This window comes from Podarcis erhardii, assembly GCF_964252035.2.
Source record: "Podarcis erhardii genome assembly, chromosome: 10".
Classification (NCBI taxonomy): Eukaryota; Metazoa; Chordata; class Lepidosauria; order Squamata; family Lacertidae; genus Podarcis; species Podarcis erhardii.
In genome coordinates, this window is record NC_138500.1 from 69,926,039 (window position 1) to 69,946,192 (window position 20,154).

At 44.9% G+C, this 20,154-nt stretch overlaps 1 protein-coding gene across 1 annotated transcript in view; it reads right to left on the reverse strand.

The window, feature by feature from the left end:
- Positions 1 to 6,247: 6,247 nt before the first annotated feature.
- The window catches only part of LHFPL3 (LHFPL tetraspan subfamily member 3), a gene marked incomplete at its 5' end in the record, with an annotated part of 262,237 nt that continues 248,330 nt past the window's right edge, over positions 6,248 to 20,154 (reverse strand). The window contains one exon of the mRNA XM_081879450.1: positions 6,248 to 6,935. Coding sequence (XP_081735576.1) covers positions 6,907 to 6,935 — 29 coding nt within the window. The 3' untranslated portion in view covers positions 6,248 to 6,906. The remainder of the gene's footprint in view (positions 6,936 to 20,154) is intronic.

The following is a 20,154-nucleotide window of genomic DNA, read 5'->3' on the forward strand; positions in this document are numbered from 1 at the left end:
TACCCAGGCATTGCCCTCATTGCGATGAATTCCTCTGCAGGAAATTTCGTGTGGCACCGAGGGTGGTGTAGTGGTTAAGAGCGGTGGACTCGTAATCTGGTGAACTGGGTTCGCTTCTCTGCTCCTCCACATGCAGCTGCTGGGTGACCTTGGGCCAGTCACACTTCTTTGAAGTCTCTCAGCCCCACTCACCTCACAGAGTGTTTGTTGTGGGGGAAGAAGGGAAAGGAGAATGCTAGCCGCTTTGAGACTCCTTCGGGTAGTGATAAAGCGGGATATCAAATCCAAACTCTTCTTCTTCTATCCTCCCAGGCTGATGAGCCCTATGCCTTCTTGACTGTTGGACCCACTGTTAGTCTCATCTGCTCAATCTACTACAGCCTGTCTTCACCTGCAGAGGAAGTCCCTAATTCACTGAGAGTTTCAGACTTACCGGCTACCCTCATCTGCTTTAGTCAGCCAGTCAAAGTTGTTCCCAGGTATGGCGGCTGTTGCATGCTGACAGCTTCTAGGAGTCACAGGTGAGCGTTGAGAACAGGGTGGTGACCAAAGATGGAGCATGATGTGTCTTCCCTCCCCTAATACATCGTCAGAAGCTGGGAGATAAAACTACCAAGTTTCTCATGAAGATGAGAAACTAGACTTATAACTACAGCAGGGCTGGGCAACGTGTTGTGTCTGGCAGAATTTGTTGGGCTACAATGTCCATTGTCTCAAATCACTGACCATGCAGGCTGGTGCTGATGGGAGTCCAACCACTTCTGGATGCAACAGGCTGCTCACGCCAGACCTATAGCAAAATGTAAGGAGATGACACATCCCAGCACACACTGCTTCCCCACAAGCCCTCAGTGTGGCTAATCCAGCAAAATGTTTGTTGGTGAGACGAAGACTTTAGCTGTCACTCATTCTTTCCTCATTGTGTCCAGTATGTACACCTGTGGAGCTAATAAAAATGGTAAGGGTGTGGCGGACCAGTTCCTGACATGTGGAAAATTTAGAAATGCTGTATGGATTTCAGTATGTGTCATTAAAAAGGGGCATCGGGTATTAAGGCCCAGTGTTCCTCTCCTTCTTGCTCTGACATGTGAACCTGATTTTGGTTTTCCTGGTCACTTCCAAATTATTTAAGAGTTTATTGAGCATTGCTGTGATCAGTTAAAATGTCCAGCCAGTGAGCTTACTAGATCAGTGCAATGGACTCTGCAAGACAGTTTAGCTGCTCTGCAGACTTCTGCAAGACATTAGCTAATTTGAAGCTAATTTGCAATTCAAATAGATTTGCTAAATCTGATAAGACAATACTACAAGGCCTTCTTGCATACATTTTCATCCATAGCTTTTGGATGTTTTTATTGGATTTATGATTTTTTTTCAAGCCATCCCAGGAATTTATCTGAAGGGTTAAGAAAAGAAATCCCATAATAAATAAAACCATATTTACATTTGAGTAAGCAACTTAGGCTTTCTTACTGAACAATTCTAGACATGTTTTCACAGCAGTAAGTCCTGCTATATTCAGTGGGACTTACATGCAAGTAAGTGTGCCTAGGACTGAAGCTTTAATTTATTGCTAATTAGCTAATTAGCTGCTTCACAGCACAGCACAACAACCTTAGAAGAAGATACCTGGATGAGATAAGGTACAAACTACATAGAATAATACTTATAATTCTATTCATCATCTAAGTACTGTATAGCACTAAGGGCCTAAAGATTGTAACGCTGGCCTTTTTAGCCACTTTGAAAAGTAAGATGTAAATATTAAATTATTATTTGAAGGTCTGAATACTAAAACCTGCATAGTTGCCTGTTTTATTTTCATCATAGAGGAAGCTGTACATTGGGATGTTGAGTTCAGAGGAAAGAGTCCAAGCTTTCAGCCTTAGGCAGACTTGCCAATGTGTATCTGCTATGGCATCCTATTCATTCCTTCCACATGAATGCTTGTAGAATGGGCCATTGCACTTTCGGGGTGACTCTGGAATTCAGAGCTATCGTTCAGAAGTCCTTATCAGCCAGTGAGATGATTGTGAACAAATTCCATTGTCAGTGCTGCACCTCTGGTTAAATTCACTGATACCTTAAATAAAAGATGCACCACAATACATCTTTTATACTACAAAAGCTGTGAGAAAAACGACTGAGATAAGTTTTTTTTTTCTTAAAAAAATAAAGAAGGGAGAGAGAGAGAGAGAGAGAGAGAAAGAAAGAAAGAGAGAACAGCCACATCTGAATGAACTAGAGAGAAAGGCACTAGAACACTTTATTCTAGTATGCTACAAAAATTCATTATTTATCTTTATTAGGTACTTTAATAACAAGCATACCTTAAAGTAACAAAAATTATTGTTCTTTGTTTCTTCAGAAAGGCAGGTATTCCAACAGATTTCTTTACAATTTGTTGACCTTTTTCTTTTCAAAAAAACAAAACAAAACACAAAGAGAAACAAAGCAAAGAAACCAAAGACCACAACTCTTTTTGACATGTTACAATGGGGCGACCTGGTGGAAAGTGTCAACACTTTAAGAAGTTAAAAACAGACTCTTACTTACATTGAATGATGTATGTACTTAAAACTGTTTTGCTTCCTTTATATATCTATCTATCTATATATATCTATGTACATCTATATACACACACGCAGGTATCTACACACAAATGGTCATGGGAAAATCCACATCAGTTTGCAAGATTTTTGCAGTAACATTACTGGGCCACAGTGAGAAACAGGATGCCGAGAAGTGGGAACGTCTGCTGAAGAGAATAACGAGTTTTGCTTTCACGATTTGGGTCTTAGGACCACCCCGCCATATTGGTACCAACAAAGTCAGCGATGGCCAGTTCTGTCAGGACTAGGTAATGGGATCTCATGAGCCCTGATAGGTCTAGGAGCTTTGGATCACATCAAAAGTGGCAGTTTTCTGGAAATGTCAGGTGTTGTGGAGTCAACACTGGAGTCAACGGTCAGAAACAGAGGGACATAGTGGGAGGGCGATGGTCACTGCTGGATAATTCATCTTTGGAAGGCTAAGACCAAAGCACAGACCAGGAGGAGGTTGAGGATGATGCAGGTATAGAGAATAAAACTTTGTATGGCAATGGAAGGTAGGGAAGCCCAAATCTAAAGAGATAAGTTGCTCAGGTAAGGGCCAGAAGTTGACCGGAAAGGTGTCATACTTAATTTGGGGTCACCAGAGGCTAATGAGAAGCCAGGAACAGCACCAAACATAGTTATGAGGACAGAAAAGGACCGATCCTCATTCCCCAACCCCAGCTATCCTTTGCAGAAGATGATGCTAAGGAGGTCAGGAAGGATTCTGGTTCAAGCTCTTGAGAGGATGCGATGTGAAAGACAACGACTTTTTTGGGTGTGTTGTCTGTTCTGGACAATGACTCATGGTTCAACACGTGATTGAAATATTGAGGGTTTCCCAGGAAGTGGCAAACTAGAAACACACTGCTGTTCACAATAATGGCCACCACACACCCAAAAGCCAAGCATTCACATTACTACCTCAGCAGAGTTGCTGTGTGATGTCAGAACCAGCTGATCAGAGTTTGGGCTGATGTCCTTTCTGGCATTTCCCTGTAATACTCAGGACAACTCTTACCTTTTAAGCACCGGAATCTGGTTTTTTGCCCTACGGCAAGAGGTAGCCAAAGTCATGCCACTGAGTTCTTTTGGAACACAGCATCCATCAGCTCCAGCAAGCATGGCCAATGGTCAGGGATGATAGGAGTTGTAGTTTCCATTGGGGGGGTATTTTAGCTACCACTGCCCTTCAAGCACTTCTGGCACGATGCTCCTTTGCTTTTACTGCTTTTCTCTCACAGCAGGAGGTGGGGGTGGGGTTTCCTGGCTATGTAGTTTTCTGTCACAGTGCAAAGGGTTAGATTAGATGAATCTCTGGTCCGTTCCAACCCTAAACATTCCATTTTATAACTAAGGATATAACTAGCGTGGGAATAAGCCCTGCTGAATGCATTAGACCTTATTTTTGAGTAGACACATATAGGATTGCAATGTAAGGCTGCAGTCTTATGCATACTTACTTAAGAATAAGGCTGACTGAAATTACATTTGAGAACACACGCATCGGATTGGGCTGTAAGGCTGCAATCCTAAATACACTTACTAGGGAGCAAGTCCCACTGAATTCTGTATTCCGGGTTAACACAAGATAACTTTATCACTGATGCTACTGATTACTATCATTTCTGCTGGGAGCCTAAGGGAAGCCCGAGGTGGAAACCACCAGGCCACAGAAAGCAATCAGATGGCAATTCATATTATAACATTTAAGACTAACAACAGTAGTAACAAATTAAAAAGAAAAGAAAAAAGAATTGGGACATGACCCAGACAAATAATGACTCCGTTAATCTGATGGTGGAACCATACATTGTGAAAAAAATGGGTTGCCAAGGAAAACGTCCTTATTCTCCTTTTAAACATCTAGTTCAATGATGCCCTCCTGATATCATCAGACCTGGAGTATTCCCACCCCATTTTGCAAATAGTTGGTTGCCACTAGTAGGGGAACAGTATCCTGACATCAGGACATACATTAAGGTGTGCTACTTTTGACAGAGGGAGAAAACTCAACACGAGACATCCATTTTTGTTCAGTTTGGCCCTTAATTACTATCTCCTTAGTTAGGCAGAACACCTAGAGATCGAGATTCATTGCAGCCACAGGTGTGCTGGGCTATATGTAAATATGCTACTCCTGTTTAACCAAACCTTGGGTTGTCTAGACATTTCCTCCAGACTGTTCAAGATTAATGAAGTTTCCCTGCACTTCCACTGACTTTCATTCAAAGCCCACGGCGAGCCATTTTGTCCTTGGAACCTTGGGAGGGAATCACATTATACAGCACCACTGTGAAAAAGACACTATGAATATCTATTTATGCTGTATAACAATGTTATCGGTAACTTCCTCTGGCAAACACTCAGCACACAGCACTGGACTACGACAGTGCTGGGGGCAGCATAAGCACCTAGAGAGTGCGGGAAAAAAGTTGTTTACTTAGAAAGAACCCTTTTTAATACATTGATAGCGTGTCCATAGGCATTTCAATCAGAGAGACAAGCAGCTTTAAACACAAATGGCTTTCTGCAGATTTATTCAAAAATGCAAAATCTAGCTCGTTTCCCCCGAAACCCCTTCTATTACAGCGCATTTTTCTTATGCTAGATGCAGCGGTGAATGGTGAACCAGAGTTGTAAAGGAGAAGCCGCGTATCCTTATGTAGTGCCCACCTGTGGCAAACAGTAACCAGTTTCTGTCTGGTATAAGTAATTAGTAAGCATTGTGCGATGTTGTGCATGGAGGGATCCGTACTGATAATACATTACTTAAAGTCAAGTTTTCTAAAGGCAGCAGAGGAGCAGAAAGATGGCGCTTTAAAATTGGCTGAAGAAAACATCACTGAGAGCAGAAATGTACCTCTTATGTATTTCCCCCATTCAAATGCATCCCCACAATGGACTGGTGTGCCTCAAAGCCTTGTGTGGCAATGATACAATAAAAACATAGCTGCCCAGAGTTAGATCTGTTGGCTCTCTATTTTGAGATGGTTGGAATAATTATTCCAAGCAGTTCTTTCATTGCTATTTGTAAAGAATGTTCATTTCCTTTTCTCAGATCACAAAAATGGTAAAAGTGCGTCACGGCAGCTCTTACATGGTTACACACACATAGACTAACTCTATATTGTTTACCAACTTTACTGTGTCTTGCAAAATGGCTTCCCACTGGACGTCAGCAGCACTTACCCCAACTGCCAACTCAACATGAGGGAGCTGGCCGAGTTTGCTTCAGGAGGCAGATTTGGGGTAGCAATTTCTTGAAATATTATCTTAAACACACACACACACACACACACACACACGACAGACACATTTGGACTTTCTGCTTCAGGCACAAAAATGTCTTGGGCCTATCTTTTACATCTCCGTTCTCAACCTTACCTTATCTGAGCTCTCTCCCCTCCACAGTTTATAATTTGACTGGGAGGCAAGGAGGGGAATGGAGACATGCTACAAGGAACCTATTGGGTCCCCAATGAATCTCTGGAATAGCCTGCGAAAGAATTGTGGAAGGAGATGGGTCACTCGTCACTTTATGGGTTTTCATGTTTCCTCCTCACGGAGATTTCGCAGTTTGGGAGCCTTTGGGATTTCGCAGTTTGGGAGCCCTCTCAGAGCCTTTGGATTTCGCAGTTTGGGAGCCCTCTCAGAGCCTTTGCAGAATGAGAATTCGAGTCTGAAACAGCCACAGAGTTGCTACGCACAGAGAGTAAACAGAACATGTAGGCAAGGAATCAAGAAGCATTGTGTTTCAAAGTGAAGGCCAAATGAGGTGGATTCAAAAAGTTTACGCCATTTCCTCTGTAACCTGAAACGTAAGAGAGTCTTTTCTGCAGCGATGCTGGATGATGCCCTCTCTGGTTCCTGGTGGCCGGAACAGGAATTCTCTGCGTTAACTGCTCCCGCCTTGTGAAATGCTTTATTTTAAAGGATTTTGCTTTTCAGTTGAAATAATATTATTTTTTTACAAACCTCCTTGATGCATGTATATTAATATGTTTACCTAGTGACAACTATACCCCCGTTTAAAATTTATTCCCCTTATGTGACTTTTCATGCGTGCCTTCTGAATGTGGCATCCAGTGACAGTTCCTAATGAGCTGGTGGGCAAATCCAGGATCGAATCTCTCTCCAGAGAACCACTTGCATGTCTGGCTGAACTGTGTTTAGAAGGCAGCTCTTGGCAGTCAGACTTTTTATTTTGTGTTACACTCGTCAACATTCTCCTTCATCACAGGCTTCCTTCCCAAGCGTCTTCCCATTTAATGCTGATGTACAAAAGCTGTTACTTGGTTTTGTTTTGTGCTCATTCTAGTGAGGATTGGCTTAGCAGAACTGCAAAACAGAGAGAGAAAGAGAAAAGCCAAGTTAGTGCTGGAGGACATATTAGCAGAGGCATTCCTAGGCTTTCCTATCCCTTGATATGACAAACCTCCCGTTTCCGTTTGTTATAAAAGCTGTCAGGCTTAGGCCGAGCCCAGGCTGAGACGCCTAACGAGAAGCAAGGGTCTCTCTGCATGTCTTTTGTTCATCATTTGATGTTCTCAGGTAAGAACAAAGCAACAGAAACAGCACAACACAGTTCCTTTGGCTCAGGAGCCACATGAGATAAAAGATGTAAGGCGAGAGACTGGCTCACCTATATTTACTAAAAACCTCTCCAGGCCATACTTCACTATAATGAAACACCCAAGGAAGGGTTGCGTGGCAATTCCTGCCCCCTCCCACAGTTGGAGTAATAAAGACACCGGACACAGAATTAAGGTTAATGGGCGTAAATGGCCACAACTTTATTGATTACAGGTAAGAGCGGTATTGGCTTTAGGCATTGGCCCTAACAGACTATCCGGTCTAACCGGGAAGGGGTTAAACACCACCAGGGGGAGCCCCCGAGATGGACATCCCTAGGCATTCCCCGAGGGGTTACCGCTCGGGGGCGCGCTTTAGGCCCTAGCCTCCGTAGGTTTCGGACGAGGCGACGCCCCCCGGAGTCCTTTAACGAACTACCCTTCAAGATTTGGGGGAGGTGATGGCGTTCCTCCCCCCCCGACTTCATTTGCATAACAATACCCCTGCCAATGCCTAACCGCCAAAACCAAGGAGTTGTGACGTTTTGCTACGAGGTAGGCGAAAAAACCAAGTGGCTTCAAAATTCCAGCCAATTAGCCAAATGGAAAAACTCCTATCAGGCCCCTTGCGGTGACCAGCCGAAGCCCATAGCAAAATCCAATGTGAGCCTAGAGGGCGGGTGGGTGGGAAAAACCGCAGCTGCTGTGAGAAGGAAAAGGGGCGAGCCGGGGCTGCCCTGACCTTAAGAGCCCCTGGTAAGCCCGCCGAGGGAGATGAATATTGATGCGAGAGGGGGAATCCCTGAGTCCCGCGGGGCTGACGCCAGCCCTGCGAGATTGTAGTTGGGGGCGTGAGCCCCGCAACCCCACCCCCTCCTGATATCGGTAGTGGCTTTGTGACAGTCATAAAAAAATTAAAACTGAATAAAAACATATAGACGGTAGAAAATGAAATACGGAAGAGCAGAACAACAACAACAAGCAACATGCACATTGCTTAGTTCATTCCTCTTTGATGGCCTGTGGTTGAAGATGCCCACCAACTCATGTGGATCCCAGTCCAACTACAGATCAGATTTCTTTTTAAATATAGCATAGGGTTAAAGATAAAGGAACGCTGGTGGCGCTGTGGGTTAAACCACAGAGCCTAGGACTTGCCTATCAGAAGGTTGGCGGTTCGAATCCCCACAACAGGGTGAGCTCCCGTTGCTCGGTCCCTGCTCCTGCCAAGCTAGCAGTTCGAAAGCACATCAAAGTTGTTGTGTATTGAGTCAAAGGATTTTATATCTGTATTATTATTGTCTGTATTTGCATTAGGGTAAAGTAACTGCCTTTTGGTTCCAGAGGGTACAGCTACTATTGGTTCATTTAAGCTGCTGTATTTGGATCCTCTGTCTTATTGGTTGCCTCCAAAAGGCAGGACTGTGATTGCCTGATATTGTTCCCTCCAAAATGTATCCTTCTAGCTAGTTCCCTGTCCCTATAAATGTAGCTCTCCCCTCCTCAGGCCCCAGTCTTGTTTGCTTTAATAAAGAAGTGTTACTAGAGAACTGTCTCCAGCATATTATGTCAAGAGAGCAGAAATCACAAACCCCACGCTACAACAAAAGTGCAAGTAGATAAATAGGTACTGCTCTGGCGGGAAGGTAAACGGCATTTCCGTGCGCTGCTCTGGTTCGCCAGAAGCGGCTTCGTCATGCTGGCCACATGACCCGGAAGCTGTACGCCGGCTCCCTTGGCCAATAAAGCGAGATGAGCGCTGCAACCCCAGAGTCAGCCACAACTGAACCTAATGGTCAGGGGTCCCTTTACCTTTACCTTAGGGTTAAAGATAGTAGGGTGTCGGGGACTGGCTGGATGAGGAGGAGAGGTAGAAGCTGCCTGGCTAGGAGTCCCCCAGAGAAAGGCCAGAGGGAGAGGATATGGATCTGAGCTCCTGATGGTGGGAAACTGGCCACACCCCAGAGGGGAAGAGCTGGGAGGTGCTGGAGACTGGGAGCTTGGAGGAGGATGGAGAGGAGAAAACAGGCAGGTGCCCCAGTACAGAGCAGAGACAGGAATCAAATTTGGCAGCTCCACCACACAGCCACCCCGATAGCTTCTCTGCTGACCTCCTGCAGGCCCCCCCCCCAAAAAACCCAAGGCGTCTATTGCATGTTACAGAGCAGAGAGTCAGGCAGAAACAGAGTTGCCGTAGACAGAGAGGGGCCTGACACAGAGGGTTATAGAGTGGAGTTGGGGGAGTTATAAGCTAGTTTGGGCAACGGCTTCATCTAGACAGAAGCGACCCTTAGAAGTCTCTGTGTGTTCTCTGTTCTGCTTCCTTAATAAAGAAACAGTTAGCCGGTGTGTCACTGTCTTTCTCTGATCTGCGTACGACCGGTTCTCCCTGTCGGCTCCCTGACACTGGGGTGGAAAATCTCAGGCTCTGAATGTGGCCCTCCAAGCCTCTCTATCTGGGCTTTAGGACTCTCCATAGGCCACACTGGCTCTTCTTGGCCACACCCCTCACTGTCCTGGCTTTGCATCTTCCTTGAGGGCTTTTGCCTGGCTGGAACTTGCTATGGACTCTGACTATGGTTCCTGCTTGCCTGGATGGAGGATAGAGAAGAGTGTGTGAGTAAATTAACATTTGTGGTCCCACCCACATTTGACTCTGGTCCCATGGTCCACCACTGGCGTGTGGAGTGTTGCCTAGAAAGGACTGCAGCCTTCCCTGTCGACAGTGACCGGAAGTGCTTCCTCAGAGGCTCAGGAACAAAAAGGTTTTTCCTTGTGTTGCACCAAATCTCTCTCCCCGCACCTGCCTTTCGCAGGACGAGTTGTGTTTCAATGGTCCCTCTCCACTACAACACTGGTAAGTTGACCAAGCCATTGTTAGTGCTTTCATAAGTCCAGCTGCTTTATATCAGCAGTCTTCCCATAATTTGATCTAAGCTTATACCTAACCAGATTATATCCAACATTAAGGGTGTTTTTTTTTTTTTTTAAAAAAAAGGAAAACCCACAGTTTATTGCCAATTTTCTATTTGAAGTCTTCACTGTGTTTTATTAAGCGCAGAAACCTTTGATATTCCATTTCCGGGCCGCAACACATTGAAAGCTTTTTTAGTTCTCTTGCAAAGTTCTTACATAATGGGGTTATGTAGATGAAAGAGGGAATTTAATAAATGTCATAGGCTACTAGTTAATGCTGTATAATAGCAGCTGCTCCATAAGCAAGTCAATTTCCCTCAATCAATGTTGAACACACTCCTCTGGCCTTGTAACCTGTCATGCGCTCTGGAATCCTTGAAGGCATTATATTCATGCAGGCTACCTACAAACCATTTTTCTTTTCTTTTTAAAGCTGTCACATGCACCTCACAGTTAATGAATGCAGCATTTAAGGAGTCTGCATTGTCCAAATTAGCCATGTGTTCTGTTTCAAGGACTTCCTGTCATCCTCACCTCCTTGCGAGATGTTGAATCTGTGTAGCTGACCTATTCAGTCTGAAGCCTTATCTGCCGCTGGTGAGAACGCATTGCCTTAAGGGACTGACCAAAACCATCTCAGGGTCTTTAGAATTCCATTCCTGCGCAAATGCTCTTACAATCGTTGCATCCAAGACAGACAGGCTTCAGAACGGTGTCCTGCCAGTTTCTTAATATACAAACAGGCACACAAACACATAGCATTTGTACGCAGTTGGCTATGTGAGATTTTGATGGGCTCACTTTCCCCAGAGCCCTGAGAGATTTCACATGAGCTTCCCAGAGCAAGCACATGGAGCAGGCCTTCCTCCCCAAGCCAGGCAGAGAGATTAAAATCTCTTTATGAGCTGCATAACCCAAGCAGATTTGGCGCATAAAGAGCTTTTAAGCTCTCCGCCTTGCTTGGATTTGACTTGCGCAATTTCAACCAGTTACATGCATGTTAAGCTGCAACTGTACTGTGCCATCTAAAGTTGTACACATTATTATTTTATTCATTTATGAGTCACCTTTCATACAATTTAAAAGGAGAAGAAGAAGAAGAAGAGTTTGGATTTGATATCCCGTTTTATCACTACCCGAAGGAGTCTCAAAGTGGCTAACCTTCTCCTTTCCCTTCCTCCCCCACAACAAACACTCTGTGAGGTGAGTGGGGCTGAGAGACTTCAGAGAAGTGTAGCCCAAGGTCTCTCAGCAGCTGCATGTGGAGGAGCGGGGAATCGAACCCGGTTCACCAGATTACGAGTCCACCGCTCTTAACCACTACACCACACTAGTGTAGGAGATTACAATCATACAAAAAAAGGAGAATGAGCACAGGTTTAAGAACAATCCAAAAAGCCAAAAAACAAAACAAATTGTCAGGGGTTCAGGAGCAGAGGCAAAGCAGAGTGAGCAAATCGAAAGTGAGGAGGAGGAGTACGAAGGGGGAGCAGGCAGTGACAGTGGGCAGAGTCAATCCACAAGCCTCTCTAGCGAATCGGAGGACTCACAGAAGGGAGCACCGATGGCCAGAGCGAGGGGGGTTCCAGGGGGGAAGCCCCAGGAGGGAGGGGCCAGCGGGGAGTCCCTGAGCAGCAGTTGGAAATCAGGACCAGCTTCTCCACCAGAGCGCAGTGGGGAGGGGGAGTCCCAGGAGTCGGGACCAGTGTTCTCATCTCCAGCGGGAGGAGAGGAGTCAGGCTTGGCAACGCCCACATCAGGGAGCGGGGAAACGGTCAGAAGGAAAGTTACCGGCTGGGCGCGCGCGCCAAGTTCAAATGTACAGGAGAGCGGCACAGCAGGGAGTCCTGACAGGGAGCCAGGTCCTAAAGCCCGCCGTAAGGAAGGGCGAGACTCAGGGGGGTCAGCGTCAGAGGAATCCAGGAAGGAGGTAAGATCAGAGGGCAGAAGGACCCAGAGGAGAAAAGAACAGCGTAGGAGGTGGAGCAAGGCTAGAATCTTAAACTGGTGTGGGTTCAGCAGCGAGTCAGAGGGAACTTAGCCGGTCTAGCGTCAAGACGTGGGTCTGCGCGCCCAGAGCTTGGGAAATGGAAACTAAACTTCAATAAAGACTTTTGTATATGACATCCACTGGGCGCTGGTCCTCTGTGAGCTGGGACCAAGCGGCAGGCCTGACACAAATGAATATAGGTTAAAGAACAATACAAATAAAGACCCAAGGCAGAGACCTAATCCCTCCCCACTCCAGCTGGAAAGGTTTTGGTGAAATAAAAATGTCTTCAATTGTTTCTGGAAATTACAAATTATAGGCACCTGTCATGTCTCAACAGGGATGCTGTTCCAAACAGTGGCAGCCTCCCTTGTAATGCCGCCTTGGAGCTGATGTGGAGCAGGCTGCTGATATTTCAGAGACACCAAGGAAACAGCTTCCTGCAAAATGGAGTGACCTACTGAGTACCTAAGTGAGATAAAAATGTGTGTCCAGAGGAGGAAGGCTATTACACACAAGAAAATAGGCCTTAAGATTCCTGGAAAGGAACATGTAGTCTTTGCAGTGAATTGGTGTCCATTCATTCTTTGGTAGATTCTTAACTGGAACAGACTCTTAACTGTTCAATTGATTGAATTCTTTTTCTTAAGGCCAACTTTCAAGGGGTTAATTCTTTGCTTCTCTCTCTTTCTAGCCTGCTGTGATTATTATAAAGGTTCACCAAGATGCTGATGGAGAGCAAATGGTTTTCTTGATGAGGTCAAGCCCAGTGCCATTCCAGCATCCAATTATCTGTCAAGAGGCCCTTTAATAATGTTCCAATGGCAAATTTCCTCCTCGCCTGACTACAGCACATAAAAGCATTCCAATGATACATGGAGCAAAAATAGAGATTATTTACTAAATTATGGAGATGCACTCAGGGCACAAAAATTGAAAAAGGAAGACAGGCAATTAGACTCTCCAAGAGGCCCAAGACACCAAATATTTGGGGAGGCAGATGTCTATTGGGCTGCTTGAATATTCGCAGAGATTTCAGTGATATTCTTGCAAAATCCCGTGTTCTGCTATGCCTGATCAAGTGACTGGTCCAAGGTCACCCCGTGACCTTTCATGGCTAAGTGAGATTTGAACCCAGGCCTCTCCAGCCCTAGTCCAACATTCTAACCACAACGCTTTACTTAAGGGAATTGTGGGAAACCGATGGGCCATTCTTGCAGGGGCTGATGGAAGTTGTAGCACAGTAACATCTGGGCAGCCAAAGATTTCCTGCACCTGATTTAAGGGATTAATTCCTAAACTGTGTGCAATAAATTGAGTAAGCAACTAAAGGCTTTAATGAAGAAAGAAAGAAAAAAACTGCCTCCAAAGGAGAGACTGGGACCTGCTCCTTCAAAATGGAGACACATTCAGATCAGAAATTGATGCAAAACCTTGGGCTACAGCAATATTGTGGAGGGTGAGGGATTTGCTTCAGGGCTATGAAAGTGGGAAGCATAAAACTACCTCTCCCCACACACCATGTTCCCAAATTGCGGACCCTGCACCTGCCATTCAACAAAAGCAGTTGATGAAACCTGCTAACGTTTGGCTCCAAGAAAGAAGCTCTGTGGTGCAGGATGCAAACGAAATTGGCTCTCTTGAAAGTGGTGAGCAGTTTCTCATTTCTTCAGAGGGGCAGCACCATCATGAGGGCACCTGGGCCAGTCCCTCTTCATCATGGGGAAACAATGGGGCACTGTATTCTTCAGGCAGGCCACATCCACATGAAGCTACAATTGCCAATCTCTCTCATTTTCAACAGGAATCATCAACATGTGGCCACAATGTCTCCCTCAGTCATTGAGGCATGCAGAAACAGGAGTCTGTTAGCATTGCCATACGTCCGGAATTTCCTGGACATATCCAGAATACTGCAGTCGGAAGCAGTATCTGAGTGGAAATCGCTAAAATGTCAGGGGAAGTCCCATCTGGCAACTCATGCCGGTGGTGCCGTTTTTGGCAATTTTCCTTAAAAATAGCCTCTCGCCCCCTGTCCAGATTTCCACTGTTTGAAATATGGCAACCCTAAGTCTGTGGGCAGTGTTTCTGTTTCGCTAACTGACATAGGCTGCAGAAAAGTGTCGGCCCAGCAACCAGCAGTCAGCCTGTGTCTCTGAAGTGTGCATTATCATGAGAGGCTAATAGAGGAGAGCTAGCAGGCAGATATTCTAACTACGAGATGCTACTTTCAGTGAGCGCCTGACATGAATAGCATGGGTTGCTGGTACCCGGGCTGTGCAGAGAGGGAGGGAGGGAAATGGATGGAATACGCATGCACATTCAACTGTCTAAACATGTCTGTGTCACCTGGCCACAGAGATAAGAAGAGACAAGTAATTCCAGTGTCTGGAGAGAGAACTTTCTGGTTTGCATGGAGAAGCCATTTTCAATGTAGCCCAGTGGTGGAAGTGCACAGCTGTATTGAGACAGTGCCAGGTGTTGAAATTTTGCACCCCTGATCATCTTGTGCCCGGAGTAACTGCCCCTGTGCTATGCCACTGGTGCCTGAGGATGGTGTGGAACAACAACAACAACAAAAAGTAAAGATAATGGAGAAGGGGACAGGAATGTAGTCAGCATCCCAGATACATCAGAATGACAACTTGCAGTGTCTGCTAGGCTCGGACACAGATGAAGGCACAGGCTGTGTGCTCAACAAACATTGAAAGCACAAACTGCCCCCAAAGAGTCCTCAGAGCTGTTGTTTACCCTGAGAGAGCTACAGTTCCCCACATACTTAACAAACTTCAGCTCCCAGGGTTCTTTGCAGAGGGAGTCTTGTGCTTTAAATGTATATTGTGCATGTAGCCACAAATTGGCAAGCTTCAGATGGGCAGAAGAGGAGCAGGAAAGGGCATGGCACCTTTGATAAAGCATCTGCCAGACAGAAAGATCAGGAGAGGGAGGGAGAGAGACAAGCTGTCAGCAGGCAGTGGGTGGACTAAAAAGCAGTGGGCAGAGGCAGGCCGGCAGGGAATGCTGAATAGTAGAGAGACAGAACAGATGGTGGCAGATGGGGACATGAGCAGCAAAATGTGTGTGAGGTAAATACAGGAGGAAGATTGCATTTGGGCAGGAAAAGTGGCAGCCCAGAGATTGGTTGCATGGGCAGGGACAGCGTCTTGGACTTGGCAGTGTGATGGTCACCTCAAGTCACAGGGAAGCCCACCATTTATGGAAGGTCAGCCTTCACCAACACCAGATGCTAAGGGACGGAAAGAGTTGTGAAGGGCAGTGAACAGGGTAATATCCACGGGAGATGGGATGGGATGATGCGATGGAGAATATGCAAATAAAGATAAGAATTTGCAAGAAAAACAGCAAAACGCTTGGGCAAATCTAAAGAGAAAGAAATGAAACAGATGGACGAAACTACAAAAATGAGCGCAGGGTGGGGACCAAAGGTGGACAATCTATCCCAGGGTTAGAACTGGGAGGAAGTATGGAGGGTTAGGGGAGGGGTAGCACCTCAGGCACACATCGTGCTCCTTCTGGGGTAGTTCCTCCACCTTTGGTTCTGCCCCCCTGCACTCAGCTCTCACCTGTGGCTCCTAAGCTGTCAGAATGTGACAGCGCCCACACCCCAGGAATGATTTCGATGGAACAGCAAAATCAGGTCTCAAACCCTCGGTGAGATAGGGATCCTCTGCATGCAAAGACAGGCTCTGGTGGATTGAGCGGAGAAGACCAATAGTGGGTCCCATGGTCAAGAAGGAGGGCCGTAGAGGGCAGTGAGGGGCAGATGTGGCTCGTCAACCTGGGAAGGTAGCCCAACTGGAAGTAGGAAAACTCTGGTTCTAAACCTCTGCTGCATTGTGGGATATCTTCAGTAGAAGAAATGGCTAAGGCATAAACCCTACACAAATCTGGAGTGGAGTCCCTAAGACGGTTGGACGACACCTTGTACACCTGCTTCTGGCAACTCCTGCAGTCAAGTATTGCTCAGCTTTCCTTTGGACCACTTCAGTGAGGCCAGTGTGTGTGTGTGTGTGTGTGTGTGTGTGTGTGTGTGTGTTGTTGTTGTTGTTGTTGTTGTTGTTGTTGTTGTTTTTAAAAAAATAATTTTTATTAATTTTACAACATAAACAAAAAACAAACAAACATAACACGACTTCCCCAAACCTCCCCTTCACTGCATTCTTGTTTTAAAAATTTTTAGCAATCCTTCATCCCTTTTTATATTTAATTCTCTTAAAAAATTTTTAAGCTTAAGTTTTTACAGCTGTAATTCTTTATATCCAATGTTGTTGCTGTTGTTGTTGTTGTTGTTGTTGTCTGGGCAGCCCAGGATCTCTATAAATACTGTCCAGGCTTGTGCCCCAGGGAGGCCACTGGGGTGCCACTAATGCTGCAGTTTGACTTCACCCCAAGAGGTGCACTCCATTGTCTCTCGAAACAGACGGACGCCAACAAGAACTACTCTGCCGACGGAATTAGCAGCAAGAAACTCAAAGCAGCTATTATTATTTATTATATTTATTCTACCCCCTTCCTCTCACGAGATCCCAGGACAGCTTTCCCATTCTGCAACAGTTTCCATGGTGCCCTCTCCACAGTGCCCCTGACTGGGTACTGCCAAATTGTGACACCAACACGAGGGTCACAGTGATGCATTTACAATGATAGTTGGCCTTTGGCTTAACTTGCTAGATGGTTTTGTACCCCAACCTCACAGCAGGACATTATGAGAAAATAATAGCACTGCATTTTGCTTTCTTTCTTTTTTACTTTTAACCAACTGAAAGGAAATCAACTAATTTGGACGTTGTCACTTTCTTAATTAAAACCAAATGCACATCTCTACATGAGACTTGTTTCCCAAAGTCAAAACAGCCACTTGGAGCAGGTGTTTCCAAAGAGAGGTGATGAAAGCTGGTGAGAGGTGGATAGACAAGTTGAAGGAACAGGGGCACAGCCCCTAGAACATAAAAAGCAACCCTAGAATATAAGGGAGAGTGTTTGGCTAGGACCATTCCCTTCCAACATCTCTTTTGTATGTAGAGAGATTACTTTTGTATGGTGAAGCATTTGATCATGTGAGCTCCCACTCGCAGTCAGAAATGGTACAACCAGGACTCAGGTCTACCATCTTTGGGGAAACAAGATCCTTCAGTTCCTGACACTGAATGGAATGCAAGCATGTGATGATAAGCAACCTGAGAGACAAAGGAAACATGCAATAGCCTCAAACACATTTTTAAATTGTAAAGTGAGTAGGAGATAACCAAATATTTCATCTGGGTTGAGACACATAAATCCTGCAATGTTTGGTAACCAAAGTATTCTGCAGGATTTAATATTAATAAATGTTAAGCTCCTAACAATCTGCAAAGATAATCCATTCTGTTCTTCTGATAAAAAATGTAACTTACTTAATGGGGCAATGGGGAAAAAAAATTCACATTGGCAGTTATTTATTGCAACCTTCATGGACATTGTAATGCAAGCCATTACCCTGAAGATGCCCACATTTTTGAATGGTAGTGATTGTGTACAGGGAACTTACAACTTAGGCACATTTAACTTGTGCACATTCAATTTTATGCGCTTGGCAATAAAAACTTACACTAAATTAAAAAGCGGGTGGGCACCTGGGAAATAAGTCTTTGGCAGTCCTACCCACTCTTGAACCCGTTTTGACTATACACGATTTTGGCTTTACACAAGATCCCCGGAACATAACCTGATAGATCTTGTCTTGATCTCAGGGTCGTGGGTTTGAGCCCCGCCTTGGGCAAAAGATGACTCTTGGGGCCCCTTCCAACTCGACAATTCTATGAACCCCAGAGTAAATTGGGAATTGCCTGTATTGTTGCAATCCTAGAAATTGCCAAGTTTTAAAATAGCATTGGGGAACCTCTGGCCCAGAGGTCCTAATTTAGCCCATGGGGCCATTTCCTCCAAACCACATTGGCCTGCCCCACAAATGAGGATGTGGAGGGAAAAAATGGGAGCTTGAGGTATTGCTCCTTGCGAAGAGAGACTGTCTCTTAGTGCTGGTTAGTGTTGACTCAGGGAGTCCCTGCAGTACAGAGATCCCCAACAGGTGCTCCCTAGTACTGCCAATGGGGCTCTTGGTATGAATCACCTGCTTCGCACCCAAAGCTATTTGCCTGAATGTGGTTCGTATTCCATTTTCCTTGTGCCAAGACTGCTTCCCTCTCTTTCCGCTCAGTGTTATGATGAGCATTCTTTCTGAGATGAAATCTAGAATATAGGTTTAACTGAGATAGAGAAAGACTATAAACTATTGGTTTGTAGCCTGTTGGGAACTTGGTTTAAATGTCTTTTCGTGTGTGCTTTAAGTGTTTAAAAATCAGAAATTCATACATTTTTGCCAGCCTCGGGGAGTAGTGGAAATAGTATAACCACCTTATACAAGAAGTGTCAGAATGTGGAATTATATTAATGCTTTGAGATAAAAAAACACCTATCAGTATCAGGATACAAGCTATGAAAAACTACTATACACCTTCTTGCCAGGGGGGATATACAGGGGTATGATATGGGGTGAGGACCTCAAGTCCAGAGGTAGGATTCTTGTTATTTAACAACATTTTAAGGATTGGATAGGCTTGTTACACCAGTATTTTAACACGATGTGGTGTTGACTTGTTTCAGATTTTGATATATGCTATGCTATGTTATGTTATATTTATTCTTCTGATATTTTGGGTTGTGCTGTTTTCTGTTTTCAGCGTTGGGCTTCCCCCAGGAAGGAAAAGTGGGATATAAGCAATAAATGAGACAAACATTTCCTCTGCATTTCAGACCTCATCAGATTATTCTTCCAGCCAACTCATCTCAGGGAGTGACATTGTTTTACGCACTCCATATGCATGTTGAATGCACAAAGCCCTTTGCTTCTTAAAAAAAGGAGTCTGCGCCATTGCTAATAACTTTGGGATAGTTCTTGACTTTGGGATAGTTCCCCAGCCACTCTGGGAGGCTTCCAACACTTATAAAAACACAATCAAACGTCAAACATTATAAACTTCCCAATACAGGGCTGCCTTCAGATGTCTTCTAAAAGTTGTGTAGGTCTTTGTCTCCTTGGCATTCCAAGGGCAGGCGCCACTGCCGAGAAGGCCCTCTGACTGGTTCCCTGGCAGTGAGGGGACTGCCAGAAGGCCCTTGGAGGTGGACCTCAATGTCCGGGCTGAATGATGGGGGTCGAGATGCTCCTTCAGGTGTGCTTTAGACCAGAGTTGGGCAGACTTCAGACCTGCAGCATCTGACTTTGTTTTTGTTTTAGTAGAACTTCTTCAAGGTCTACCACCAGAACTAGGTCCTAAATAGTGGCTATGGGGCACAGGGAACCTCTGAGCATATGATCATCCCAAGGATTTGTTTACATCCCCAGAATTAAGCTCACAACCCTTATACACAAAAATCTATTCTTGGTTTCCCACCAAGCTTTTCTTTATTTCACCAGCCTGCTGGGAACAACTGGGAGTGTGCTACCAGAGTGTGCTACTCGAGAGCCAGTGTGGTGTAGTGGTTAAGAGCGGTAGTCTCCTTTTAAGATTAAGAGAAAATACGTGAATGTAGGATTATTTGATATTTACCAATAGGGTGGAGGGAAGTCCAGGACTAAATAAAGTCCAAAGGTTTTTTTGGGGGGTTTTTTTTGTTTTGTTTTTTTGTTTTTTGTTTTGATGATAAGAAATTTTTGTTTTTTGATCCTTTTTTTTTCTTTCCTCTTTCGTAAAAAAGAAAAAATTAACAATAATTTATTTATATGTATGTTTATACGTTCAGTGATATGATGATTTGTACAATGTATATTTATATAGATATGTGTATTATTTAAAGCTCGAATAAAAAAGTATTAAAAAAAAAAAAAAAAAAGAGCGGTAGTCTCCTAATCTGGGGAACCGGATTCGCTTCTCCGCTCCTCCACATGCAGCTGCTGGGTGACCTTGGGCCAGTCACACTTCTTTGAAGTCTCTCAGCCCCTCTCACCTCACAGAGTGTTTGTTGTGGGGGAAGAAGGGAAAGGAGAATGTTAGCCGCTTTGAGACTCCTTAAAGGGAGT